The sequence below is a fragment of the Melanerpes formicivorus genome, unplaced genomic scaffold (assembly GCF_026170545.1).
Source record: "Melanerpes formicivorus ecotype bairdi unplaced genomic scaffold, bMelFor1.0.p_v2 SCAF_96, whole genome shotgun sequence".
Classification (NCBI taxonomy): Eukaryota; Metazoa; Chordata; class Aves; order Piciformes; family Picidae; genus Melanerpes; species Melanerpes formicivorus.
In genome coordinates, this window is record NW_027142448.1 from 2,281,854 (window position 1) to 2,309,510 (window position 27,657).

A 27,657-nucleotide genomic window follows, 5' to 3' on the forward strand; every position below is an offset into this window, starting at 1 on the left:
GACTGATCCCTCCCCTCACTTCCCCAGTATTATCCTACGTCATTTCTCTTGTTCTGACTCCATCCTCACGTTTTTCCTTCCTTCCCATACAACACTTCTCCCCCTTCTGGCTCAAAAGAATTGGGCAGGCATCTGGTACCTGCACTCTTTCTTGTCCCAGCACAGAGAGGTTCATGTACTGAGAGGGAAGCAAAGGGTTTCTCTTCCAGCTCCCTGTCCTGCTGGCTGAGTATCCACTCATGACACTGCTCTTTTTCATGCAAAATGCTGAGGATGCTTTGTTTCCCAGATTTTCTCCTTGTACAACTCATCTGGTAACTGATGCCTGGAGTATTCCCTGGGGTTCAGATTCCTGGTATCATGTCAGAGCCATCAAGGAAAAGGCACTCCATAAACTTTGTTTTATTCAGCAAATAAAAAGAAATGCAAATTCATACCCTACCTTTTGGTTCTGGAGGATCCTTGAAACTGGAGAGGACTGAAGATGAAGCTGAGCAGCCATCAAGATCAAAATATTTATCTGGATCCACAGGATTTTACCTGGGACATCTTCACTAGAAAAGCCTTTACTTGCTGTTTCTCATTACTCCTGCTGGAGACAAGTCTCATTTGTTTAATATGCAACTCACAGAAAAAGACCTTACCTGCCTACTGAGTAGTCTGAAACTAGACCTGTTTTACTAAGCCACATGAGTTAATGATTATGGATCTCATCCTGCAAAAGTCAAAGTCCTTTTATTTTCATCTGTGAAGGAGCTCCTTATAAAGTCTTGAGTTTCCTCCTCCTAGGTAATCTAACTTCCACACTTTAAAGTTGAGAACTGAGCTTAACTTTTCTGGCCTAGTCTTTCATCTAAAACAGAACAGCAGAAAACCTTTCTTCTCCCACATTGAAGACATACCTGGTTTCAATAGAAGGAAAAGAAACTTGTGCCCTTAAATGTGTGCTTCAGTAAAATGGGCAAGTTAGGCACAGCTTTACTCAAAGAGGAAGCTCCAAGGTAAACTGTATCTAAGATTGTACATAGAGACTAGAAGAAGATTAACCATATCTCCTAAATATAGGCTTTAAATATAGATATTTAGTTTGACACAAGTATTGGGGCAGGGGAGAAACACAGATGTAGAAGCAGTATCAGTGTTTGTCATGAAGGAGACAGACAACAGAGGAGGCTAATAGGCACTGATTTATTACAATTAAATCTGCCCTCCTTCCAACACAATAAAATTACAGGTTCAGATGTCGGTTGGGAAAATACTGTTGCACAACTAATTAATCTATCAAACTGTTAAACTATTTGGAAAGATTAACCAAAATGTGCACACAACTCACTTATAAAAGGAAAATCTCTCACGGATACCCAGGAGATGTATACATATAGAAAGATATATACTCACCCGGGGCAGGGTGTGTGCAAGGTTCTTTAGGTTCCATTCTAAAGGGGAGAAGTTCCAAGCTGCAAAGGCTGCTCCTGTGGAGAAGAGTCAAAGAGTGCCCTTCCATAGCAGAACTCCATTTATAACCCTGTTGTCTTGGCTGTGGTCAATTCTCATTTAGTTAGTCTCCAGGCAAACAAAAGATCAGCTGCTCACAAGCTCGCCTGGAAGCCTTCCCTGCCAGGGTGGGAGGTGTGGATGGGTGTTGATTGCAACTGCCACAGTGTGAGATGCAGGATCTAAAACTAGAAAAGAATCACCTTTTTGTGTACTGCAGAATAAAAGCATGCTGTGGTAGTTTTAGGCAATGCCTTTACATTTTTTTCACAGGTCTTGAGCAGAAAAGTAGCAAAATGTGAATAAAGCACTATTGGGTGTGAAAAGGAAAATAAAGGCAATTCTAAACTATTCCATTGGAGAGATAGCTACCGTAAGACTGGTTGTACCAAAACAATTCTTTCTTCTTGTCTCTTCTCACCTCTTTGCTTAGGAGAGATACTAACTTGCTTCTGCTTGACCTTGGCTGCATTGTTTTGGTTAAGCCTAACAGCAACTTTATCTTCTCCTTTCTCTTCTCCCTTCTGGACAGGGGGGTGCGGGGCAGAAAAGGAGCAGCTGGGAGCTTTGCCCTGGTGTGGTGGTTTAGGCTGGGTGCTGGCCCAGATGCCACTGCACAGAACACACCTGGGAGGTCCCTATGGGTGGGTCCAGCCCAGGGGGGTGGTCACAGGCAGGTATTCCATTTCCCATAATGCCCTGCTCCCCTATAAAATGCCCATGCGGGGTCTTCACTTCCTCTTTTGTCCCCAGCTGCAGCCTAGGTAAAATGGCGTGAGCCGCCTCCCTTGGGCCTGCCCAGGCCCAAGGCTGGGTTGGGGGGGGGGGGGAGGAAAGAGCCCTGGGGGGGTTTGAGTGTACCCCCAGGTGGGGATGGGATGTCCTTGGGTATGTTCTGGGATCTCTCTCTTTGTCACGGTGCTTGTGGTTCTCTGTAAAGCTTTCATTGGTGTTTGTTTCTAAATTGTTTTTCTATTTAAACTTCCCATCACTTTTGCAATCCCTTTGTCTGAGTCGTTGTTTCTGCCTTGTGGTGGGGAGGGGGTTTGCCCCAACCCATTACACCTGGTCTCTGACAAGGGGGAGTTCTTGTGCTGTTTGTGAATTGTAACTATCTGTGAATATTGTAAATGCTGTGTATTTTGTACATATTCATTGCATTCCATTGTAGATTGTAGTTTTGCCTGTCAATAAAACTTTCATTTTCTTCCAGCTGGGCTGGTCTGGCAAAGTTAATGCTGGGGGGGAAATTTCAACGCACTACACATGCTCTGTGGAGTGGTGTCCACATTGACAGCTTTGTTTATTATTATTTTTTTATAAAGATGAAACCTAAACACTTCTGAACACTGAGTGGAATTTAATGATCATCTAAACCACCTTTAAACCATCTAAAATGATGGGCCACCAGGAGGTAACAACTATCAAGGCCAGATTTACTGTTAGGGTTAAAAGTACATGGCTGTTATTTCCTCTTCTCCTTTCTTCGAATCCAAGGATGCACTGAACCACATACATTGTTTTTCCTTTTCTGTCCCTTTCAATGCCGTACGGCCTTGTGTACGGAGCCCAGAAAGAGATACAAAGCAAAAATCCTTACCCTGAAACAGTGCAAATCTATGAGAAGTATGCTAAAAATTCACAAAGCATACCAGAGCTCAGGGAATACACTTGTAACCATGGCAGACATCAGAGCCCACAGCTATGCTCAAAAGAGAACATAAGCAAGCACTCAATCTTCCTCTTGTTAATTAATTACAAATAAGTATTTCTTTCCTTTCATTGCAGCACCGTCCTAAAGAACCTAAATGATGCCCTTCTAGTTCTTTCATGAAAATTTAGTGTTTCCTCACATTTGTGAGCTTTTAACCACAGGAGTCTAAAAGCTACAGCCCAGAAGGGAAGAGGTATCACAATATCACAGAATCACTAAGGTTGGAAGAGACCTCGAGGATCATCAAGTCCAACCTGTCACCCAACACCTCATGACTAACTAAACCATGGCTTCAAGCGCCACATCCAATCCCCTCTTGAACACCTCCAGGAATGGGGACTCCACCACCTCCCTGGGCAGCACATTCCAATGATGAACGACTCGGTCGGTGAAGAACTTTCTCCTCACCTCGAGTCTAAACCTCCCCTGGCGCAGCTTGAGACTGTGTCCCCGTGTTCTGGTGCTGGTTGCCTGGGAGAAGAGAGCAACCCCTTCCTGGCTACAACCACCCTTCAGGTAGTTGTAGAGGGCAATGAGGTCACCCCTGAGCCTCCTCTTCTCCAGGCTAAGCAACCCCAGCTCCCTCAGCCTCTCCTCACAGGGCTGTGCTCAAGGCCTCTCCCCAGCCTTGTTGCCCTTCTCTGGACACGTTCAAGTGTCTCAATGTCCTTCTTAAACTGAGGGGCCCAGAACTGGACACAGGACTCAAGGTGTGCAGTGGCAGCATAAATAGAGCATGAATTTACCTCAGCTTTCTAGCTATAGATTTGTATTTTCAAGAAATAGTACATCATTGTGGTTAGAATCCTCTAGCATCACTAAGGTAATATATATGAGTTGAATATGTATGGGATATGGCCCTGAATATCCAGAGGTGTTTATATGGAAACTTACATAGATGCATAGATAACGAAGGAGCTTTGGGGATGTTGCAGTTTGAGCTGGGTGCCCCCCTGCAATGTTTACTTCCTGTGTCCAGAAGTCCAGCCCAGAGGGATGGACACAGGAAATTATGTAGTATTTCCTACCACAATTCTTTGCACCCACTATAAGATCCAGTGTGGAGTCTAGCACGCTCTCTTATTCTTCCTCCTCCGTCAGCTGGTAACTGGGGGAGATGTCTCCTGGCTTTGGGCCTGGCTAGGCCCAAGGCCATGGGGGGATGGGCAGTCTCAGATCTGGCCAGGTGAGACTAGCCTAGCAGAGGGAGGGGGAAGAAGGAGCCCTGGGGGTCTTGGGTGTACCCTCAGGTGGGGATGGGATCTCTCTGGGTCTGTTTTGGGATCTTTCTTTGTCACTGTGCTTTTTGGTTCTCTGTAAAAGTTCACTGCTTTCTATTTAAACTTTCCATCACTTTTGCAATCCATTTGTCTGAGTTTTTATTGTTGCCAGGGGTGGGGAAGGGGGCTGCCTCAACCCAGCACAGGGGAGGAGGAAAGTTTTGGGAAAGGGAGGTTTGGCTGGATTTTTATTTCAGATTCAAATCCATCTTATTTTGTGTCTATGGCATTGCTGCTTCTGCTGTTGGGGATAAGGAAGATGAATGCATGAAGAATCTGAAGTTGTTCTGAATTTGAACAGCTGCTGCTAGGTGAACAACAATTAATAGTTTCTTCATAAAGAAAGTCCCTTCTTTCACAAAGAAACAATAACATTTTCATGTTATATCATCAGAGACATGATACACTACTGTCAGATGTGTGAGGTGTGAGCAGGCTTTTGACCTGCTCAGCCGGTTGGCACAGCTCCAGGATGAAGTGATGGAGCTCAGGGAAGAGGTTAAGAAGCATCAGGGAGAGTGAGAAGGAAATCAATAACTTCCACAAAGTGATCTTTACAAGTACAGGACAGAAGTCAACTCTTAGTGGAACAGAGCATTCAATATCCTCTCATGAGGTAGCCCCCAGCCCTCCTGCAGCAGCCCACCCATGCAGGGTCAGTGGGAAAGGGCAGCTACCCAACAAAACACACAATACCAATGGAGCAAACCTGCTCCTTTCAGAAGCACACCACCCACAGTGCTCCTGCAGAAGAGGTATGAGGCTCCCAAGGAGGAACTGGTTGAGGGCAAGGATGAGGGCTCACGAAGGCCAGAAGTGCCACAGGGCCAACCTGCCTCAGGTCAGCCATAAAAACTGAGCCCAAAAAGCCAAATGGAAAGGCCATTGTTGTAGGTGACTCCCTGCTGAGGGGAGCAGAGGGCCTGATATGCAGACCAGACCCACTCCATAGAGAGCTCTGCTGACTCCCTGGAAAAACTCACCCTTGTGAGTCCTTCCGACTATTACCCACTGCTGGTCTTTCAGGTGGGTAGTGATGATGCAGCAGTGAGAGGCTCACAATCCATTAAAAGAGACTTCAGGACCTTGGGGCAACTGCTAAAGGGATCAGGAGCTCAAGTTTTGTTCTCCTCCATCCCTCTGACACTGGCAATGGACAAGGCAACATTCAGGAAGAGCCAAGGGGTCAATTCATGGCCCTGGGACTGCTGCCATCGACAGGGGTTTGGATTTTATGATCACAGCTCAGTTTGCAAGGCACCAGAGCTGCAGGCTACCAATGGGATGCACCTGGCCCAGAGGGGCAAAAGGATTCTGGAGCAGGAGTTTGCAGGGCTCATTGACAGGGCTTTAAACTGGATTCAGAGGGGAAAGGGGTTGGTAATTTCATGCTGGCCTGTGACAAACATTGGGGCAGCTCAGCAGAGGCAGGGGGATGGATGCTAGCAAGGGCTCTCCACTTGTTCCCTTGAGCAGCCCTGAAAAAAAGGACCTGGGGGTGCTGGTGGATGAGAAGCTCAACATGAGCCACTGTGCACTTGCAGCCCAGAAAGCAAATCACATCCTGGGCTGCACCAAGAGAAGCATAGCCAGCAGGTAGAGGGAGGTGATTCTCCTCCTCTGCTCCACTCTGGTGAGACCACACCTGGAGTACTGCATCCAGTTCTGGAGCCTCTATTACAGGAAGGATCTGGAGGTGCTGGAGCATGCCCAGAGAAGGGCAACAAAGATCACAGTATCACAGTATCACAGTATAACTTAGGTTGGAAAGGACCTCGAGGATCATCGAGTCCAACCTATCAACACAGACCCCATGACTAGACCATGGCACCGAGTGCCACGTCCAATCTCCTCTTGAACGCCTCCAGGGTCGATGACTCAACCACCTCCCTGGGCAACCCACTCCAATGACGAATGACTCGCTTGGTGAAGAATTTCCTCCTCACCTCGAGTCTAAACCTCCCCTGGCGCAGCTTGATGATCAGAGATGATCATCAGATGATCAGAGATGATCAGAGGGCTGGAGCTGCTCTGCTATGGAGACAGACTGAGAGAGTTGGGGCTGTTCAGTCTGCAGAAGAGAAGGCTCCAAGGCTCTTGTGTCTTGCTGCATAAGGAGAGAAATAAGTATGTTAATGAGCTGATAAGAAACACCTACTAAGTAACATAAAGTGCTGTTTCAGGCACTGCAGAATTTGTATGCTCATCCAACCTCCTCCTGAAAACCCTTTTAAAAAAAATATGGCAAAAGCACAGTCCATCATTTTCAGCAGTCCTGGCTCACTGGAGAGGTCCCAGATGCCTGGAAGCTGCCAACATGATGCCCATCCACGAGAAGGGCTGGATGGATGAGCCAGGGAATTCGAGACCTGTCAGCCTGACCTCAGTGCCAGGAAAGATTATGGAGCAGATCATCCTGAGGGCAATCACTGCACACCTGCAGAATGGCCAAGGATCAGGCCCAGCCAGCATGGATTTAGGAAGGGCAGGTCTTGCCCTCACCAACCTGATCTCCTTCTATGCCCAGGTGACTGCCTGGTGATGTGGGGCAGGCTGTGGATGTAGTCTGCCTGGACCTCAGCAAGGCCTTTGACACCATCCCCTATAGCAAACTCCTGGCTAAGCTGTCAGCCCCTGGCTTGGACAGCAGCACTCTGAGCTGGGTTAGGAATTGGCTGAAGGCTGAGCCCAGAGAGTGGTGGTGAATGGTGCCACATCCAGCTGGCAGCCAGGCACCAGTGGTGTCCCCCAGAGATCAGTGCTGGGCCCTGTGCTCTTTAACATCTTCATTGATGATCTGGATGAGGGCATTGAGTCCATCAGCAGTACATTTGCAGATGACACCAAGCTGGGGGCAGGAGTTGATCTGTTAGAGGGTAGGAGAGATCTGCAGAGGGACCTTGACAGGCTGGACAGATGGGCAGAGTCCAAGGGCATGAGATTGAACACATCCAAGTGCCAGGTTCTGCACATTGTCCACAGCAACCCCATGCAGTGCTATAGGCTGGGATCAGAGTGGCTGGAGAGCTGCCAGGTAGAGAGGGACCTGGGGGTACTGGTTGACAGCAGCTGAACATGAGCCAGCAGTGTGCCCAGGTGGCCAAGAAGAGTCATATGTTTTTCTACAATCTGACAGTTAAATAATGATGAAATACAATACTAAGTGTTACATTCTATTGTCAATATTATCTCTTAAGGCAAAAAATATTTGGGTTTTCATTCTTATGGACGACAGAGACAGGAATCAGTATGGCTGATCAATATGATCTAGTATTGTTCCTTTATTGCTTCAGCGTTGTTCCGTTATAAAGCAAGCATAGTACAGAGCAGAAAGTAGGGCTGACAGGCTAGTAAGAATTGTGCAGAAGAACTGCATATTAAGAAAAACTTTACAACTTATATAAACTCGGGGGGCATTGCTGGCATGGCTTCATTGGCCCCTCACGAGTGACCACACGCTGTACTACTGTGGATTATTGGTTAACACGTGGCATTGTTGATATACGTGTGCGTCCTGTCATTCCAAGATAACTCTCTATGTTTATGGCTACCAGTGCCCTGCTTTGATGGCTACCAGTGCCCTGCTTTGGTTACACAGTGCGGGCACAGCACTATTCTGCTATACTGCTAGCCACTTCCGCACTCATGCTGGGCGCGGCCTACTACCATGTCAGGCTCTAGGCCTACACTGCCAGATTGCTCACACTGCTTATTACAACCATTGCCACACATTCTTTTCCTCTTCCTCACCCCTCTAGATTACCAGCATTATTTTCACCAGATGTATCAAATAAGGATTGTAAATGTGCATTCATTTCCATTAAAAAAATATTATTTTGAAGTCACACCGTCTTTCAAGACCATTGAGATAACTCTTGAAGATTGGCCATGAAGTGAAGATGAAATGATTACTTTTCTATTTTTATTCCAGTCTTTACATTTCTAGCATATAATCTGCATCCATGAGCAATTGTATTGGCTGTGTAAAAGCAGCTGTGAGACTGTGGTTACCCACAACATGTTGGAGCTTAATATCAACAGGCAAAGAAGCAGGGTGATAAGTAACATTTCAACCCTGGATTTTGGGAGGGCTATCTTTGCCCTCTTCAAAACTCTACTTAGAAGTATCTATCCAGTGGGGTAGGGCTCTAGCAGGAAGGGGGGCCCAAAAGAGCTGGTTAATATTCAAACATTACCTCCTCCAAGGTCAACAAAAATGTATTCCCTTGAAAAAAAATTCAAGTAAAGGAGGGAGAAGACCTGCATGGATAACCAAGGAGCTCTTAGAGAAACTCAGAAACAAAAAGGTTGTTTACAACATGTGGATAAAAGGTCTGGGCAATGTGGAGTTTTATAGAAATATTGGCAGAGAATGTAGAGATGCAACAAGAAAGGCCAAGGCCCTCTTGGAACTGAGTCTTGCCAGGGAGGGGAAAGAGAACAAGAAGAGCTTTTTCAACTACATCACTGACAAAAGGAAGAGAAAGGAAAAGGTAGGTCCACTACTGAATGGTATGGGACATACAGGAACTGATGATGGAGAGGTAGCAGAGTTGCTGAATGCCTTCTTTGCCTCAGTCTTTACTCCTAAGATCAGCCCTCAGTAACCTCAGTCTCTGGAATCAAGGGAGCAGAACAGGAGGGAAGAGGACACTCCACCAGTCAGTCAGGACTGTATTAAGAGATCTCTTGTACCAGCTGAACACACCAAAATCCATGGGCCCTGGTAGGGTGCTTCCACAAGTGCTGAGAGAGCTGGCTGATACTGTTGCTGAGCCTCTCTCTATCATTTCTGAAAAGTCACAGAGAATAGGAGAGGAGCCTAATAACTGGAAGAAAGCAAATGTCACTCCAGTCTTCAAAAAGGCACGAGGGAAGATCCAGGCAGCTGCAGACCAGTCAGCCTCACCTCCATCCCTGAAAAGATAATGGAGCAGCTCATTCTGGAGGTCATCTCTAACCACATGGAAGAAAAGAAAGTTATCAGGAGTAGCCAATATGCTACTCCTTATACTCATAAACCTTGACTGGATCTGGACACACTGGAGAGCTAGGTGCAGGCAAACCTCATGACGTTCAATAAGGACAAACGCAGGGCCCTGCATGTGGGGAGGAATAGCAGCAGGTGCCAGGACAGGTTAGGAGCTGCCCTGCTGGAAAGCAGCTCCATGGAGAATAGACCTTGGAGTCCTAGAAGACAGCAAGTTCTCCAGGGGACAGGAATCCTGGTGGACAGCAATTCCTCCATGGGACGGCAATGTTCTCTTGTGGCCAAGAGAGTCAATAGGATCCTGGGGTGCATCAAGAAAAGTGTATCCAGCTGGTCTAGGGAGGGTCTTCTCCCCCTCTACTCTGCCTTAGTGGGACCACGCCTGGAATACTGTATCCAATTTTGGGCTCCCCAGTTCAAGAGAGATAGGGACCTGCTGGAGAGAATCCAACAAAGAGCCATGAGGACGATTAAGAGACTTGAGCATCTTCCCTATGAAGAGAGACTGAGAGACCTGGGGCTTTTTAGTCTTGAGAAGACTGAGAGGGGATCTCATCACTGTGTATAAATATCTGAGGGGTGGGTGTGGCCAATCTCTTTTTGGTGGGGCACAGTAAAAAGACAAAGAACAATGGGTACAAGCTTGAACATAGATTTTACCTCAACATGAGGAGAAACTTCTTTACAGTGAGAGTGACACAGCACTGGAGCAGGCTGCCCAGAGAGGTTGTGTAGAGACATTCAAAACCCATCTGGATGCATTCCTGTGCAGACTAGCCCAGGTGACCCTGCTCTGGCAGGGGGTTGGACTCAACAATATCTGGAGGTCCCTTCCAACCTCGAATGTTCTGTGATTCTGAGACACTAAATTAGCTCTTTTGAGAAATACAGATAACAGAGAATTGCTTTTTGTTTAAGACTACTGTTCACATGTACTCAGGAAAGTGTACTGAACTCACATAATTAGTGCAAGAAAGCAAGTATTGCTTTGGGGGTTAAGGGAAAGCGAAACAAAAATTTATGCATTGAACTGGAACTGAAATTACAAAAAAAATCCAAAACCCAAACAAAGAAACAAACCCCAAACCAACAAAAAACCCCAACCCACAAACAACAACAAAACCCCAACCCACCCACATTCCTAATCCCTTTCAAAGGAACAATTTGTCCATAACTTTGAAATCCTAAATTCTGTTTGGTTTTTTGTTTGTTTTTACCTAGAAAATGTTTGCCTTACTTTGAGACACACAAGCCAAGCTGTTCAGCTGTATTCTTAGATCTGTACACAGTTGAGGCACTTGCTAGATTCAAACTTCTTATTCTGAGGAAAAAAAAATCAATCAAATTGTGACTGACTGGAGCCCTCTTATTTCCAGTCTGGTTTTGTAATAAAAATGCCTAAATCATTGCTATACTTATGTGGGGAACTTAGGTAATTGTGAGTTGCTTCTGCTTCCAGGAGGAATTTCTGTGACATTAGATCATGAAGGTCATGTTTGGAATTTCTACTTTTCCATCAATATAGATAAAGGAGAAAACTGGAACCAAAAAAACCCACCACAAACAAACCCACAGCAACAACAGACTGAAAGAAATTAGCATGCCTGTGAACATTACAGGAATGCTCACAGAACAAGAGGCTTGCAGAAACACGTATTTGTCCTTGGCATCTGTAGATATTGGTTCTTAAAAGAAACGTGCAGCAGCAATAGCCAGAGTGCTGAGTCAGTCCAACTGACAGAATTATGCCCAGAAGAAAAGGAGAGGAATGAGGAACAGGTAAAGACAAGCACTTTTACACAGAAGTTCTAATTATTAAAATTCCATATTCTGCAGTACTACTCTCCAGAAGAGATATGGATTTTGTGGCTATATGTTGAGAACAGGGAAACAGCTTACACAAGTGAAATACCCATTCTGCTTTCAAAAACTGAAGAGAAGACAGAAAGCTAGTTCCTAGAGGTTCTCAGGAAAGACAAGTTACAATGATGATATTCATAAGCAGAGACAAAAAAAATTAGATATAAAATACCTAGCTTCATTATTCTTGTGCAGCTTCCAACTGCTGACTATTGCACATTTTTCCTTCAGCAAACACATGAAGGAGAAGGGAAAGTCAGTAGTTTGTACACACAGTACATGCTTAGATGCTTAGTCTTGAACTTTCCATAGTATTCATTCACAGTGTGCAAAATTTCCATCCTGTCCAGGGCAGCTGAGTAACACTTACTGGATGAATAGTGCAGAACTAGCATGATTACTGTAACTATTGAAGGCATGGCTAATGTTCCTAGAAGCCACCTTCTCCAGAAACACATCATCCATCTGAAGAAACAGTACTTCTGACCCAAGCTTTTTCTGTAAGTTGAGCAGTAGTGAGTACCTATTCTCCAGACATTGAGTAGAAAGACTTCAAGAGAAAAGTTAATTTTACTACATTTTAGTATATTTATCTTTTTTCATCTTTTGAAGAGGCTTAATTTAAGATAATGCAAGCTATGTAACACATGGAACCCCCACATTTCTCAGCTGCATTTTTTTCCATGTGCATTTAAAGCTGTGTAAGCAGAGGGGGAAAAGTTATCACTTTGGTTAGAAGCAATTTGCATATGAAGAATAGAGGTCAGTAGACACCATGGTGGGCAGAGAGATCATTTACCATGTTCCTATGGCAAAGCTTAATAGGGTCTCTTACCTGCACTGCAGTCTTCTCATGTGGAGCTGGTATGGTGTACACAGAAATCCATCTGGAAGTGAATGCTCATATCATGATGCCTTTAAATCAACCTAATAAAAAAATCCTAAATGAGTCTTCTTTCTTATGCATAATTGTAATGGTTTTTAATTTATGAAAGTACAAATATATGCAATATTATTAATAATATTTTTATTATTGTAACAATATTATGACATTTACATTTTTATATAAATATTTATTATTATATACTAATTATAATGTTTATTTTTAATAATATAAAAACCATTAATAACCTTTTAGCAGTCTATATGCAGGCTCTAGTGTATGGTTGTGTGTACATATCTCCGTAAACTGGTATAGTTTAACAATTCTGAAACAAATTAGAAAAGTACAAAACAGTTATTCAAATAAGAACCAAGAACCAAGAGGGCCAATGGCATCCTGGCCTGCATCAAGAACAGTGTGGCCAGCAGGAGCAGGGAGGTCATTCTGCCCCTGTACACTGCACTGGTTAGGCCACACCTCGAGTACTGTGTCTAGTTCTGGGCCCCTTAGTTTAGGAAGGAGGTTGACTTGCTGGAACGAGTCCAGAGAAGGGCAACGAAGTTGGTGAGGGCTTTGGAACACAAGCCCTGTGAGGAGAGATTGAGGGAGCTGGGATTGCTTAGCCTGGAGAAGACTCAGGGGTGACCTTATCACTCTCTACAACTACCTTAAGGGAGGTTGTAGACAGGTGTATGTTGGTCTCTTCTCCCAGGCAGCCAGCACCAGAACAAGAGGACACAGTCTCAGGCTGCGCCAGGGGAGGTTTAGGTTGGATGTTAGGAAGAAGTTCTACACAGAGTGATTGCCCATTGGAATGGGCTGCCTGGGGAGGTGGTGGAGTCACCATCACTGGAGGCTTTCAGAAGGAGACTTGATGGGGTGCTTGGTGCCATGGGTTAGTTGTTTAGGTGGGTTGGATTGGTTGATGGGTTGGACGTGATGATCTTGAAGGTCTCTTCCAACCTGGTTTATTCTATATGTAACCAATTGCAATTCTGCTGCTTGTCCACCAGATGGCAACTCAACAAGATGCCTGGTATCTTATACAGCTAGGTGTCAGGCACGTACAATTTTGAAGAAACCTTTCAGAGACTTAAATCAATTTTTATCACAAATTGTGGCTCCAGGCATTACGGGAGCAGCATTTTAAGCCATAGATCACAATACCAGGCAGGATTTTAAGTGCAGGGATTTTAAACAGAAACAAAACTGGCATTAAACATGTGAACACTGGAAGTTTTGCTTATGAAATACTCATTGCTATCCTGTTGCTATGCTGGTTGCCACTCAGGCTGTGGGGACCTGGCTGGCTCCTGCCGGTGGTCCCTTCCAGACACAGTGGAGACAGCCTACTCCTGAGGCTGCAGGGTGCCTGGAACAAGCTCTCATGAAGTTCCGGTGCCGGCGGTCCTGCAGAATCTGCAGGATGCTGTGGGGGAGCAGTCCCCCTCCTGGAGCAGCTTGAGAGTGGGGGAAGGGCAAGGGGTGGCTGAGCAGAGTGGTGCAGGGCAGCAGAGCTTTCCCTCGGCTCAGCTCAGAAACGAGTGCATGTCTGGGACACTCACAGGCAGCCCTGTCAAGGCATGGGTGATGCTCTGAATTGTATGGGGCTTAGCTCATCTGAACATGGATCAGCAGGCAGTATCTCCTTCTCCCATGGCTGAGCAGATGTCACACGGGCTGCTAGGTGTAGACCTTACTTTGCAAGCAGGCACATGGAGGGCTGCTTCGGCTCACAGCTCTGCAGCTTTGTGCAATAGACACTTAGAACTGCTGAAAGAGTGAGTTCTCCCAGTTGGCTAGGCTTACCCCTGGAGTCTCAGTCCCTTTAAGGCATGGTGATATCTTCTTCCTACCAGCACAACTGCAGATACAATGCAAAGCTGGCTGTAGTTGTAGTGCAGCTTATGCGAAGGACTCTTTGCTGGTTCCAAATAAACTGAAGCATGCTGGCTGTTCCCAGGGAGTAGGCTTCTCTCCAGACTGCAGACAAAGGCATGTGTGGATGAAGGCAGAACATGTGTGTGGAGCAAGAGCAGTAGCACCACTGAAAGAGTGAGTTGTTTACAATTTGGGCAATATTTAGAATTTGCTCAAGGCTTGGATTTAGCCAACAGTCAAACTTGGTAAACACAAATAGCCAATAGCAAAGCAAATGGTCAGAAGTATGTCCAAACTTGGAAGTAGCACAATCATCCCACAATCATCCCATAAGGTAAGTGTTTGATCTTGTTTACCCCAAAGAAGGCAGGTTGGGTTGTTTACCCTGGCTTGTTGATGCCTGGCCCTTTGTTTACGGGGCTCTGCCTGTGTACCCAGTCCAGAAAGGAGGGGGAAGGGATGGGTGTTAAGGAAAACATGTAGGGACATATTTTGGCAATATTTGGGGCATAATTCCAGGCATACTCACCCTTCACCACAATAACACAGAACAGCATGATGCTCTGCCAGCCAAGCACACCAAGCTTCTCTCATTTTGCCTTTGCTGTACTGCTTGATGCTGGAGCCAGCTGAGGTGGGGAGGAAAATTTGCCATCACTAAACTCTTTGTTCTCCTAAGTGGCTAAGTGGGATATGAACCTCATAATTTGAAAACAGGTCAGTCACTCACTCCTTTCAGAAATACAAGAGAAGAACATAATTTATGAGACAGTGCAAAGCATATGTAATCAATTTATGGGAAAAAAAATCCCAGAGCAAGCTAAATGAGGCAACAGACATCTAGCGGAATCCACAGAAATGTTTATGAGATGTGCAATTCCTCCGAACACCTGAAATTCTGAGCCTCGAGTCAGTACCAGAGAATAAACATAATTGCAAAGCAATTTATGTTCACATTTCTTGTTTGAAATTGGAAATATCTCAGTCAGTAAGCCAACAAGCTCAGAGATTGTCGTAGTTTGGACTGGGTGTCCTCTGCTACAGGGGTGGTTCCTGTGTCCAGAAGTCCAGCCCAGTGGGTGGACACGGGAAATTATGTATTTCTACCATAATCCCTTGCACCACTATAAATTTTACGGCGGGGTCTGGCACTTCCTCTTTCCTTCCTCTTTGACACCTGGTAACTGGGGGAGAGATCTCCCGGCCATGGGCCTGGCAATCTCAGATCTGGCCAGCTGAGACTAGCCTAGTAGCGGGGGGGTGGGGGGGGGGGGGTGGGGGGGGAAGGAGGAGCCCTGGGGGTTTTGGGTGCACCCTCAGGTGGGGATGGGATCTTTCTGGGACTGTTTTGGGGTCTCGTCACTGTGTTTCTAGCTCTCTGCACGCACTTACTGTTCTCTATTTAAACTTTCCATCACTTTTGCAATCTGTTTGTTCGAGTCGTTATTTCTGCGCGTGGTGGAGAGGGGGTTTGCCCCAACCCATTACAGAGCTTTATCCACTTAAAATTAGAAAAAACCAAGGGGTTAATTGGAAAGTAATCCCTACAGCTCAGGAATACAAACTACAGTTGTAGATAAACTGCTTTGTTGAACTCTTTTTTTTCCCCAACAGCCTATCTCCACTACACAGACAACCAGCTGATGAATTGCTCTCTCCATGGAAAAAAGCAACCAAAACCACAGAAAAAGCCAAGAGGAAGCAAAACCTCTTTTGCCTCATCTCTAACAGAGAAACAAGCTGTGTAGTAGTACCTCTAAGAGAACAGAAGTTTTCTTCAGGAACGGACAAGATCATTGCAACAATACCAATCACCATATTTAGTCATCTTGTTAAGGTTGCTTTAAGATAAATAATTCAGTTTCTTAGGTGGATGAAATTGACTGATGAAATTAAGGTAGGAAAGAAAAGAGTAGTGCCACATCATGCAGTTAATGCATGAGAGAAGAAAGAAGGCTACTGTCTTTTGCCCTGATTAACGCAGAACTTCTGATCTCCAAAACCAAGCCCTATGGATTTGAGAGGACTGAGTTCACTTTTTGCAATTGCTCCTCTCTCACTCTCTGTCAACCACTCTTGGTAGAGGAGGTAAGGAAAGTATTTGCAAGAATGCTGTTAATGTTACTTCACAGTTGCTACTGTAGTGGGCTATATACATCTCAGAGGAAATGACTAAGCATGACATGCATTTAGTTGGTGCCTACAGAATGAAAAAAAGTGAAACTTTATTATGGCATTTTCCAGACATCTGCACAGAACAGCCACCACCAGGAACAGGAGCTTCCTCTTCCATCAAGACTAGAAATATGGGTATTTGCTACTTCTATATGTTTACTACAGAATGAGTGCATGCAAAGAAATACCATCACTGAACTGTTTCACCAAGTATGATTTTTAATGAAGATATCCAGGACATGTTTTATCCAAGGAAAACAGTTTTCAGATTACAAGACTGAAGGCACGTATTTGTGAATCCATGGTGCAAAATTTGACACTCTCGTGTAGACACCTGGGAAATTTGGTCTTCCACATCCATAACCCCAGCTAACAATGCCAGTCAGAAACCATTTTCCATCTCCATTGCTTTGGCATGATAATGGTCCACCAGAATCACCCTAAAAAGAATATATTGAGTTATATGTGATTACAGCACAGATAAATAAACCCGGGGGAAAATTCCACAGCAATTAGGTGGAATGAGAAATTAGGCATGACTAATTCCAACAGTGATTACATTTCCCCATTCACATAGTCCAAACTACCAGATATTTTACCAGGTTGTTTTCTTCATGCAGATAGGCTTGCACAGTTGTACTAAAGTTTAGTCTTTCACAGCAGAGAGGACTCTTTAAAGATATTATTTAGCATGGACTAGATTTGAATTCCACATTTTGTTTCCCTGCCTCAAACTTATTCACTCCATATCCGCTGCTTGATATATCTGTGTTCATTTATAGGCTACACACCTAACAACTCAAAAAAAGTAGGGGGTTCAATAAATAATTAATACAATCAACATTTTAAAATATGAAACAATGACATAATTTCTTTTGAATTAGAGGTAAATTGAAACCTTGAATCCTGCAGCTGCTGTGGGGTTTCTCAGGGGTTATTTTGGTTACTTTTGGGGGGGGTTAGGTGTTTATTTTTTTCTTTCTTTCTTTCTTTCTTTCTTTTTTTTTCAGAAGGAAATTCCCTAAATGTTGTCCTTTATCACAGTATCACAGTATCACTTAGGTTGGAAAGGACCTCGAGGATCATTGAGTCCAACCTATCAACACAGACCCCATGACTACACCATGGCACCAAGTGCCACGTCCAATCTCCCCTCGAATGCCTCCAGGGTCGATGACTCAACCACCTCCCTGGGCAACCCGTTCCAATGACGAATGACTCACTCGGTGAAGAACTTCCTCCTCACCTCGAGTCTAAACCTCCCCTGGCGCAGCTTGAGACTGTGTCCTCTTGTTCTGGTGCTGGTTGCCTGGGAGAAGAGGCCAACCCCTTCCTGGCTACAACCACCCTTCAGGTAGTTGTAGAGGGCAATGAGGTCACCCCTGAGCCTCCTCTTCTCCAGGCTAAACAATCCCAGCTCCCTAAACAATCCCAGCTTTAGTAAATACAAGTCAGAATATAATGATCCGGGGCACATGACGTCTTCACAATTAAAGCAGTTTAAATGATGTTGTAGCCTTCAAAGTTTTCTGCACAATGGCATAATTTCATAATGCAGAACAAAGCAAAGGGTACTCTTCCTGCACAGGACAGCCTTGCCGAAATACCTCGGTATACTCTCAGGTATAAAAGAATGTGCTACTGTTTGGGGAAAATTTCTTGAGACAGTATTATAATTCTCCTGTTAGACTGTGCTGTACACAACATCTCTGAAAAGACCACTAGTAAACTTTACCAAAACATTGTATGCAATAAAGGACTTCCTAAATGTGACCATTTGAGGCTGTGCCTTTAATAAAGGGACAGTGCAGGGACACTCTGGCTGAATATTTTGTAAACAAAGACAGGTCTAAACGAATTTCATTGGTAGATTTGTAGAACACAGCTTTAAGTTTTAGTGCAGTTGCAATTTTTCTCAGTCCGGTTCCTTTCCTTCTCCCTTTCCAGCTTGCCTGCTTCTGGGCACCTAGCCAGAGCAACCTTGGATAAGCACTAATGCTGCATGCACAAAATTTCATCCTTGTTAATTACCTTCTCTCTCTCTCTAGCCCTTTTTGGGAAAAAAGGGAGGTAGGGGGAGAGAGTGGGGGGGGGGGGGAGAAACCCTCCTCTGTTCGGAGGAGGGAATTTTATTCTTGTATTTTTTTCCTTGCTGTATATTTCTGTATATATATTGTAAATACTGTATATGTTGGGTATAAATAACCTGCATTTTCACATTGCTTGTAAATATAGCATCCCTTTTGCTTCTCTGACTGAGTTAGCTGTGGATTTTTTTTCCTCTTTGTGGGGGAGGGAGAGCTAGGCCTTCTCTCTCAACCCACTACATTTTTAATTGGCACCCAATGTGGGGCCTGAGAATAGCTTGATTTATTGCTGGCTTGAGTCGGAACTAGCAAACATGAAGGTGTTTTGGATTTTAGAGCATCTGTTCTTTTCAGTTTTTGGGGTTCTGATTTACAAATATTGTTTGGGCTTACTTCTCGATCTCTCAGCCCACTACACTAAACCAAAAGGTGACTTGGTAAAATTTAAACATTTACAAGAGACGTGCCTGACTTCTAGGCATATATTGTGTTACAGCCAGCAAACCATTAAACTTTATAGAGTCTTAGACTATGCAGGTTGGAAGCGAGATGATTCAGTAAAGCCACCTGCTGCTCCAACAATTAAAATTCAGCATTTAGAAAGTGAAATGCTCTTTCTTTGTTTTCTTTTTATCTCTCTCTCTTTTAGTTTGTTTTTTTTTTTTTTTTTTTTTTTAGTTTTGGGAAGAAACAAAAGTGAAATTCTGGTGTTTCACACAAAGGACAAATCCCACATTTCTACCACCCCTAACAACTGCCAGACACATTTGTCCTTTAAGAACTGCAGTCTAATGATGCATTTAAATGCTCTCTGTTAAGTGAAAATGATACTCAATGTCAATTAAGTGTGTCAATGTCAATGCCTCACTAATCCCTATAAAGCATCTGGTGCACTAAATTCCCTCAGACAGTCCTCAGACATCGCTTGTGCTAAGAGTCATTGTGGTCTCTCACTTCTATGTAGACGTTTGAAAACTAGAATATCTTCAAGATTCTATATCATCTCCATCATCATAAAAATAGCAGATTTACTATTATTTTAGCAGCATATTTACTACCATTTTAGTGATAAGTCTATATGGTTTGTGTAAATGATACATTCTATAATGTGTGTTATATAGCATACATCAATATTTTACATTATATAACTAAATATAGCATGTGTGAATATATAGAGACAGTTTTTCTGCTATACACTAAAAAATCCTCATTTACTATATCCAAGCATCTCCTGTTCACAAGCATTGCACATTTGAGAACTTACGCTTATTAGTCTGCATCTCATAAGTTACTCCTATAGCTCCAAGTTGGAAGAGAGGATCAAGATTTTTCTTCAGCTGAGAGACTCATGCCAAAAATGCCCTGCTTAACTTCCTAAGGGACTTGTAAACTGTCTGTCCGTTGGACTGCAGCTGAAGCTTAGTGATGCTAGTCTTGTACATGAAGCAGTGAAGCTTCATGTACAACACTCAGACAACAGATTTGTTGTTGGAGAACTCTTACAGTGCTGTTTTTTCAGAACTGAAATATATGGGCCACTGTGAGAGACTAAAAGTTTGTCTCTCTTGGTGTGACTCAACAAAGATAAAATCACTTGCTGCTTGCCCAGACAATAGCTGATATGTGTTGGGCAGAGCCACTGGAACGACTCTTGGAAGGAGTGAAGATAACATCGCTCACTGGACCCAGCCATCAAGCCTTCAGGACAAGATAATTTTCCAGCCATCAGATACCCCAGGAAGGGAGTATGGTGAGACAATGGATTCACCACCTGTTTCCTGATGTGTAATGAGTGTGGGAGTATGTAGATGGAGAAGGAGGAGGTAGAGCCCCCTCACCCCCCCCATCCAGACCTCTGCCCAAAACACATAGGAATGCACAGAAAGATTTCCTGGGGAACAATACCTAAGGATGATTTCCTGGCCCTGGAATTCCTGAGGGACAATACTTGGACACATACCTAAGGACTAAAAACTGTATGAAAGACTTGAGCCACTACTGGCTTAGAAGAATTAAAATGCAGGAGAAAAACGGAGATGAAGGAAAACACAGAAGAAGGAGCATGCCACTGAGAAGGAGAAGTCTGGGACAATGCTGCTCCGGAGAAAAAAGGCCGTGGAGCCTGGAAGAAGCAGACTGAACCCTATCTCCGTGTACTAAGATCCTCCTGCTGCAACTCATGGAGCTGAACAGGCTACCCAGAGGACCACATCTCTTCTCCAGCCAAAGCCTCAGCACTCTTTCTCTACAAACCCAACGTCTCCTGGGGGTTAGGGGTGTGGTAATATAATTCATTTCCTCTTCTCTCTCTCTTCTCTCTCCCCCTCTCTATTTTCTCCCTCTCCCCTTCTTATGTCCACTTTATTTATGTAATCAATAGTGTAGCTGTTGATATTTTGGCCTCATTTGTGCCTCTCATTTCACAACACGGGAATATTCAAAAGAACTGAGTTTCTTTCCCTCTCCAGACCGAGACAGCCACAAAGGGGTATTCCAACTAACTCTTACAATTCATCAGGTAACAAAGACAAAGATAAACTCTATACAAAGTATATTAAAATACATACTTTGCACCCATCTCTTTTCCCAGACATGAGTCCAGCACAAAACATTCTAGCTGTGATGATTCCATATGTGGAATGACATAATGCTTGGTCAATAATTTCTACTTCTGCTTTCTGAAGAACTGCTGAACCTTCATCATCTGGAAAGCAGATTGAAAAACAGAATAATTTGGTGGAGCGCAGCAAGTTACTAATTTATTGAAATACAACCCAAAATGTCTTCAGAAAATATCTGCAGACACTTTTAAACCTCCAAGTTATTCCAGATTCCAAATAACTAAGTGCTATAGTACAGAAAGCCTCTTCTAAATTCCAGCTCTAATAATATCACCAGGTGATCCTCTCAAAACCTAGACACAGTGAAAGAAACCTCACATACATAATGAAACTTCAGTTTGGGGTTTGATGAAGCTGGTATGTAATGAAGTACACTTAAAACATACTTAATACTGATTTGACAACCAAAATTTATAAACAAGGGGAACAAAGTGGAACAGGGAAAAGAAAACCCATTTTTTTTCTTTTCAAGGAATCACATTTATCCATCAAATAATCAGTAGTTAAATTTCACAGACAGCTCTCCAGTAGGCCAAAGAGTGACATCACACCACATCTCTGCAGCACCACCCTTGCTGGTAAGGTGGTTGCCCTTGGTTCACAACCATATATTGTCTTGCTGCTATTTATAGAGGCTGAATGTAATTTAGCAGGTAGCAACTCTAGCTGTGAACATCAAGTCAAAATGCTGGAGGTTAACTACCTGCTGCTGCTGCCTTGCCTCTTCTGCAATACTCCATGACCAGCAGGGTGGCTGGGTCAGCACAGCTGCCCCAAGATGGCAGGCAAAGCCAGACCAGGGCAGCCCTCCAGCTGCATACAAACCACCAGGGCTAGGCCCTTGTTGGCAGACCAGTGGTAGTTATATGATTTACCTCACAGGAACCCATCACACCAACAGTTGCACTGGAAGAGCTTTAGGAAAGCACTAGCATTCGTAAAAGGGAAGAGGCAGCTCAGGTCAAGCTGCTGGGGGAGGCTAGGCCCACCCTTGCCACGTCCAGTATTACAGGAGAAGATATTTTTTAATAGGCTGGCTATTTTGCTAAGCCACACCCCAAATGGTGGTTCAGTAGCTGATCGGGACCGCTCGTCCGGAACCGCTCCGCTTAAGCTGTGAGTTTCTCGGGGTTTTTTTGCTTTCCTTTCAGGGCTTTGCGGGTCGGGAGGACTGCTGGTAGGGGGAGGAGCCGGCAGGATCATGCTCACGTGAGCCTGCACACAGGCACGGGAGCCTGACGTCAGCCGCGGCAGTTTTAAAAGCCGTCCAGGCTGTGCGCGCGGCGCCATTGTGGTTCAGTAGCTGCCTAGCGGCTGTGCGCGCGGCGCCATTGTGGTTCAGTAGCTGTCTATCGGCTGTGCGTGCGGCGCCATTGTGGTTCAGTAGCTGTCTAGCGGCTGTGCGTGCGGCGCCATTGTGGTTCAGTAGCTGTCTATTGGCTGTGCGTGCAGCGCCATTGTGGTTCAGTAGCTGTCTATCGGCTGTGCGCGCGGCGCCATTGTGGTTCAGTAGCTGTCTATCGGCTGTGCGCGCGGCGCCATTGTGGTTCAGTAGCTGTCTATCGGCTGTGCGTGCAGCGCCATTGTGGTTCAGTAGCTGCCTAGCGGCTGTGCGCGCGGTGCCATTGTGGTTCAGTAGCTGTCTATCGGCTGTGCGTGCGGCGCCATTGTGGTTCAGTAGCTGCCTAGCGGCTGTGCGCGCGGTGCCATTGTGGTTCAGTAGCTGTCTAACGGCTGTGCGCGCGGCGCCATTGTGGTTCAGTAGCTGTCTAACGGCTGTGCGTGTGGCGCCGGTTTGGTTCAGTAGCTGTCTATCGGCTGTGCGCGCGGCGCCATTGTGGTTCAGTAGCTGTCTATCGGCTGTGCGCGCGGCGCCATTGTGGTTCAGTAGCTGTCTATCGGCTGTGCGCGCAGCGCCATTGTGGTTCAGTAGCTGCCTAGCGGCTGTGCGCGCGGCGCCATTGTGGTTCAGTAGCTGTCTAGCGGCTGTGCGTGTGGTGCCATTGTGGTTCAGTAGCTGTCTATCGGCTGTGCGCGCAGCGCCATTGTGGTTCAGTAGCTGCCTAGCGGCTGTGCGCGCGGCGCCATTGTGGTTCAGTAGCTGTCTAGCGGCTGTGCGTGCGGTGCCATTGTGGTTCAGTAGCTGTCTATCGGCTGTGCGCGCAGCGCCATTGTGGTTCAGTAGCTGCCTAGCGGCTGTGCGCGCGGTGCCATTGTGGTTCAGTAGCTGTCTATCGGCTGTGCGCACGGTGCCATTGTGGTTCAGTAGCTGTCTAACGGCTGTGCTTGCGGCGCCATTGTGTTTCAGTAGCTGCCTAGCGGCTGGGTGACAAAAAAAACCAAAACCAAACCTCAAACGTTGCACCATGGTCGTCACTCGGACGAAGGGTAAAAAAGCAGCATCTGCCCAGACACAGCTGTTTTACCAACATGCTGGAGTCCAGGCTGCCAGCTGCAGAGAGTGCTTCAGCCTGGCACTTGGAATAGAGGGGGAGGGAGAGGACAGCTGTGTCAGGTGTGAGCAGGTGAATTTTCTCCTCAGCCTGGTGGCAGAGCTGAAGGATGAAGTGGCCGAGCTGAAGGAGGAGGTAGCTAGGCTAAGGACAATAACAGAGAGAGAAAGGGAGTTAGATTTGAGGGAGAAGGCTCTGCAGATCTCCCCTGCTGAGGGAAGGGTCCCTGGAGGCGGAGAGGGATGGATACAGGTCCCTGCCAGGGGTGGCAAGAGAAATCCACCCCGACCCTCTCCTCCTCCTCCACTGCCCTTGCATAATAAGTACGAGGCCCTGCAGGCTGAGGGCAGTAAGGATGAGAGGGCTGAGGCTGAGGAGCAGCCATCCAGAGGGGAACCTAAGGCCAAGTGGACCCCACCAACTGTAACGACCAGCTCCGGGGGGAAGCCTAAGCCCAAGCGGTCCCCACCAGCTATAATGACCAGCTCCACAAAGAAAAGGAGAAGGGTTATAGTTGTTGGGGACTCTCTCCTGGGGGGAACTGAGGGACCCATATGTCGTCCCGACCCATCCCACAGGGAGGTATGCTCCCTACCAGGGGCAGGGGTTAGGGACATTGCAAAGAGAATCCCTAAATTAATCCAGCCCTCTGACTGTTACCCTCTGCTGGTAATACAGGCTGGAAGCGAAGAGATTGACAGGAGAGGCACCAAGGCGATTAAGAAGGAGTTCAGGGCCCTTGGACAATTGATTGATGGGGCAGGAGCTCAAGTGGTGTTCTGCTCAGTTCCCTCAGTGGCAGGGGTGTACGCTGAGAGGAATGGGAGAACCTACAGCATCAACAATTGGCTCAGGGGATGGTGCCAGAGGCAGAACTTTGGGTTCTTTGACCATGGGACAACTTTCACTGCACCTGACCTGCTGGGTCCTGATGGGGTGCATCTATCTAGAAGGGGTAAGAGAGTCCTGGCACTGGAGTTGGCAGGGCTCATTAGGAGGGCTTTAAACTAGGTCTGAAGGGGGTGAGTGAGGCAATCGGTCCCTCTGCAGAGGAAAGAGTAGGGCACAAGGTAGGGTCAGTTGTGAAGTCAGGAACCCAGCTGCGATGCATGTACACCAATGCACGCAGCCTGGGCAACAAGCAAGAGGAGCTGGAGGTCCTGATCCATCAGGGCGACTATGATGTAGTCGCCATCTCAGAAACTTGGTGGGACAGCACCCATGATTGGAGTGCTACAATGGGGGGTTACAGGCTCTTTAGGAGAGACAGGCGAGAGAGAAGAGGAGGAGGGGTGGCTCTGTATATTAGAGAGTCACTCTCTGCCACACAACTTGAGGTGGAAGATGAGGTAGTTGAGAGCCTGTGGGTCAAATTCAGAGGACAGCCTAACAAGTCTGACATCCTGATTGGAATCTGTTACAAACCACCCAACCAGGATGAGGAGGCTGATGAGTTGTTCTACAAGCAACTGGAGGCTGTCTCAAGATCATCAGATCTTGTCCTTGTTGGTGACTTCAACCTCCCAGATATCTGCTGGGAACTTAATTCAGCAGGGAGGAGGCAGTCCAGAAGATTCCTGGAGCGAATGGAGGACTGCTTCCTGACACAGCTGTTAAGCGAACCTACCAGGGGACAGGCTCTGCTTGACCTGCTGTTCTCCAATAGGGAAGGGCTGGTGGGAGACGTGATCGTGGGAGGTTGCCTAGGGTGCAGTGACCACGAGATAGTGAAGTTGTCAATATGCAGAGAGATAGGGAGGAGCACCAACAGAACCTTCACCTTGGACTTCTGAAGGGTGAACTTCAGCCTATTTAAGAAACTTGCCTGCAAAGTCCCCTGGGTACCAGCCCTCATGAACCAAGGGGTTCAGGAGGGTTGGACCTACTTCAAACAGGAGCTCTTGAAGGCACAGGAACTGGCGGTTCCCACATGCCGGAAGGCAAGCCGGCGGGGAAGGCGACCGGCCTGGATGAGCAAGCAGCTCCTGGAGGATTTAAGGGGGAAGAAGAGGCTGTATCACCTTTGGAAGGAGGGGAAGGCTTCTCGAGGTATGTTCAAGGAAGCTGTTAGATTATGTCGGAATAAAATTAGGGAGGCTAAGGCCCAGCTGGAACTGAAGCTGAACACCTCTGTCAAAGACAATAAAAAGCATTTTTATAAATATATTAACAATAAGAAGAAGGGCAGGAAGAACCTGCACTCCCTATTGGACCTGGAGGGGAACACGGTGACTGAAGACAAGGAGAAAGCAGATGGGCAGAGTCCAATGGGATGGCATTCAACAAGTCCAAGTGCCGAGTGCTGCACTTTGGCTACGGCAATCCCATGCAGAGCTATAGGCTGGGGTCAGAGTGGCTGAAGAGCTCCCAAACAGAGAGGGACCTGGGGGTGCTGATCGACAGCCACCTGAATATGAGCCAACAGTGTGCCCAGGTGGCCAGGAGGGCCAATAGCATCCTGGCCTGCATTAGGAATAGTGTGGCCAGCAGGAGCAGGGAGGTCATAGTGCCCCTGTACTCTGCTTTGGTTAGGCCACACCTTGAGTCCTGTGTCCACTTCTGGGCCCCTCAGTTTAAGAAGGACATCGAAACACTTGAGCGTGTCCAGAGAAGGGCAACAAGGCTGGGGAGAGGCCTTGAACACAAGCCCTATGAGGAGAGGCTGAGGGAGCTGGGATTGTTTAGCCTGGAGAAGAGGAGGCTCAGGGGTGACCTCATTGCCCTCTACAACTACCTGAAGGGTGGTTGTAGCCAGGAAGGGGTTGGCCTCTTCTCCCAGGCAACCAGCACCAGAACAAGGGGACACAGTCTCAAGCTGCGCTAGGGGAGGTTTAGACTCGAGGTGAGGAGGAAGTTCTTCACCAAGCGAGTAATTCGTCATTGGAATGGGTTGCCCAGGGAGGTGGTTGAGTCATCAACCCTGGAGGCGCTCAAGGGAAGATTGGACGTGGCACTTGGTGCCATGGTCTAGTCATGGGGTCTGTGTTGATAGGTTGGACTCGATGATCCTCGAGGTCCTTTCCAACCTAAGTGATACTGTGAAACCTGTGAAATATAGAGCTAGAAACTCACAGTGGGTGTTGACACTACAAGGTTTTTCAGCCTGGAGAGGCTGAAGGACTGAGACATCACAGTCTCATTTCCCGGTGTCAAGCAACAAATGGTCCTTTGGGGTGTACTGTCACATCACCAAAAGTAACAAAGGGGAGTAACAATACCAAGTTATTTCAGAGTAACCATAGCTCCCTGCAAGTTTTCTTTCAATGAACACATAGGTTTTCCAGATCCACAGGACTAGAGGCTAATTATCTGAGCATATGGAGGTATGTGTGCTCAGGAAGATATTTCCATAGGACAGTAAATTCAAAACATGATTTTCTGCACACTTCAGCCATGCCACAATAGCAGGTGTCCTGTATATGCATCCATAGCTCTGAAGGCTGCTTTTCACCTGGGAACAAAATTAGTTCAGCTGAAGCTACAAAACTCACCAGCTTCTTGCTTTTGGCCCCAGCCTGTTATCCAGCACTTGTCGCCACTGCGGGCCTTGTGTGCAAAGGGAGGCACACAGATAGGTTGAATGACATGGCTCATGGTGTCTGGCCATGGCTTGCTGAGCTGCAGGAGAGCGATGTCATAGTCGTAGTTCCTGCTGTTATAGTATTCATGGATTATGATTCTTCTCACAGCAGACACAAACTTTGCCTGGCCCTGCACTTGCATTCCCAGGTGAGCTCGCCATTCTCTGGGGTCAGCCAGCCTGGTTGGGAACAAACAATCAGGCCATGTCTGGAAAAAAGCACCTCAAAACACCCACCAACACCAGGCCAGGCAAAAAAAGAGGGCACATTCCACCTCAGTCCAAACTCTGGAAGTTAAAAACACGCTGGCAATATTTGGGAGAGATTTAGGGGAAAGACAACTTACTTGCTCCCTTGAAAACAGTGTGCTGCAGACACAAGCCATTCTTTTGATATCACTGATGCACCACAGTAAGCGGCTCCAACAAAATGGAGGCTGACCTGCCAGGGCCATTCACCTTCCTCAGTGTTTTTACCACCTACGATCCGAGAAATGAGATTGCTGCTCCTGCTGCTGCCACAGCCTGCAAGGGAAATTTCTGGTGATAATCTGCATCGTCAAAGCTCTCCTTTAATAAGAGTGCTTCCCACAGAGCCTGAAAGAATCTTGTACTTTTGAAATGTTTTCAAATCTATTT

The 27,657-nt window shown here is 46.2% G+C and overlaps 2 protein-coding genes across 2 annotated transcripts in view; both read right to left on the bottom strand.

Annotated features, from left to right (window-relative positions):
- The window catches only part of CUNH3orf52 (chromosome unknown C3orf52 homolog), a 31,487-nt gene extending 29,982 nt beyond the window's left edge, over positions 1 to 1,505 (bottom strand). Inside the window, exons 1-2 of the mRNA XM_068166050.1 lie at positions 1,399 to 1,505; positions 443 to 589 (exon numbers count right to left, since the gene is read on the bottom strand). The gene's annotated coding sequence lies outside the window, so the exon portion shown is untranslated. The remainder of the gene's footprint in view (positions 1 to 442; positions 590 to 1,398) is intronic.
- A 14,982-nt stretch (positions 1,506 to 16,487) lies between these two features.
- TMPRSS7 (transmembrane serine protease 7) overlaps positions 16,488 to 27,657 on the bottom strand; it is a 49,967-nt gene continuing 38,797 nt past the window's right edge. Inside the window, exons 15-18 of the mRNA XM_068166042.1 lie at positions 27,366 to 27,543; positions 26,930 to 27,198; positions 20,932 to 21,068; positions 16,488 to 16,717 (exon numbers count right to left, since the gene is read on the bottom strand). Of these exons, the coding sequence (XP_068022143.1) occupies positions 16,547 to 16,717; positions 20,932 to 21,068; positions 26,930 to 27,198; positions 27,366 to 27,543 (755 nt within the window). The 3' untranslated portion in view covers positions 16,488 to 16,546. The remainder of the gene's footprint in view (positions 16,718 to 20,931; positions 21,069 to 26,929; positions 27,199 to 27,365; positions 27,544 to 27,657) is intronic.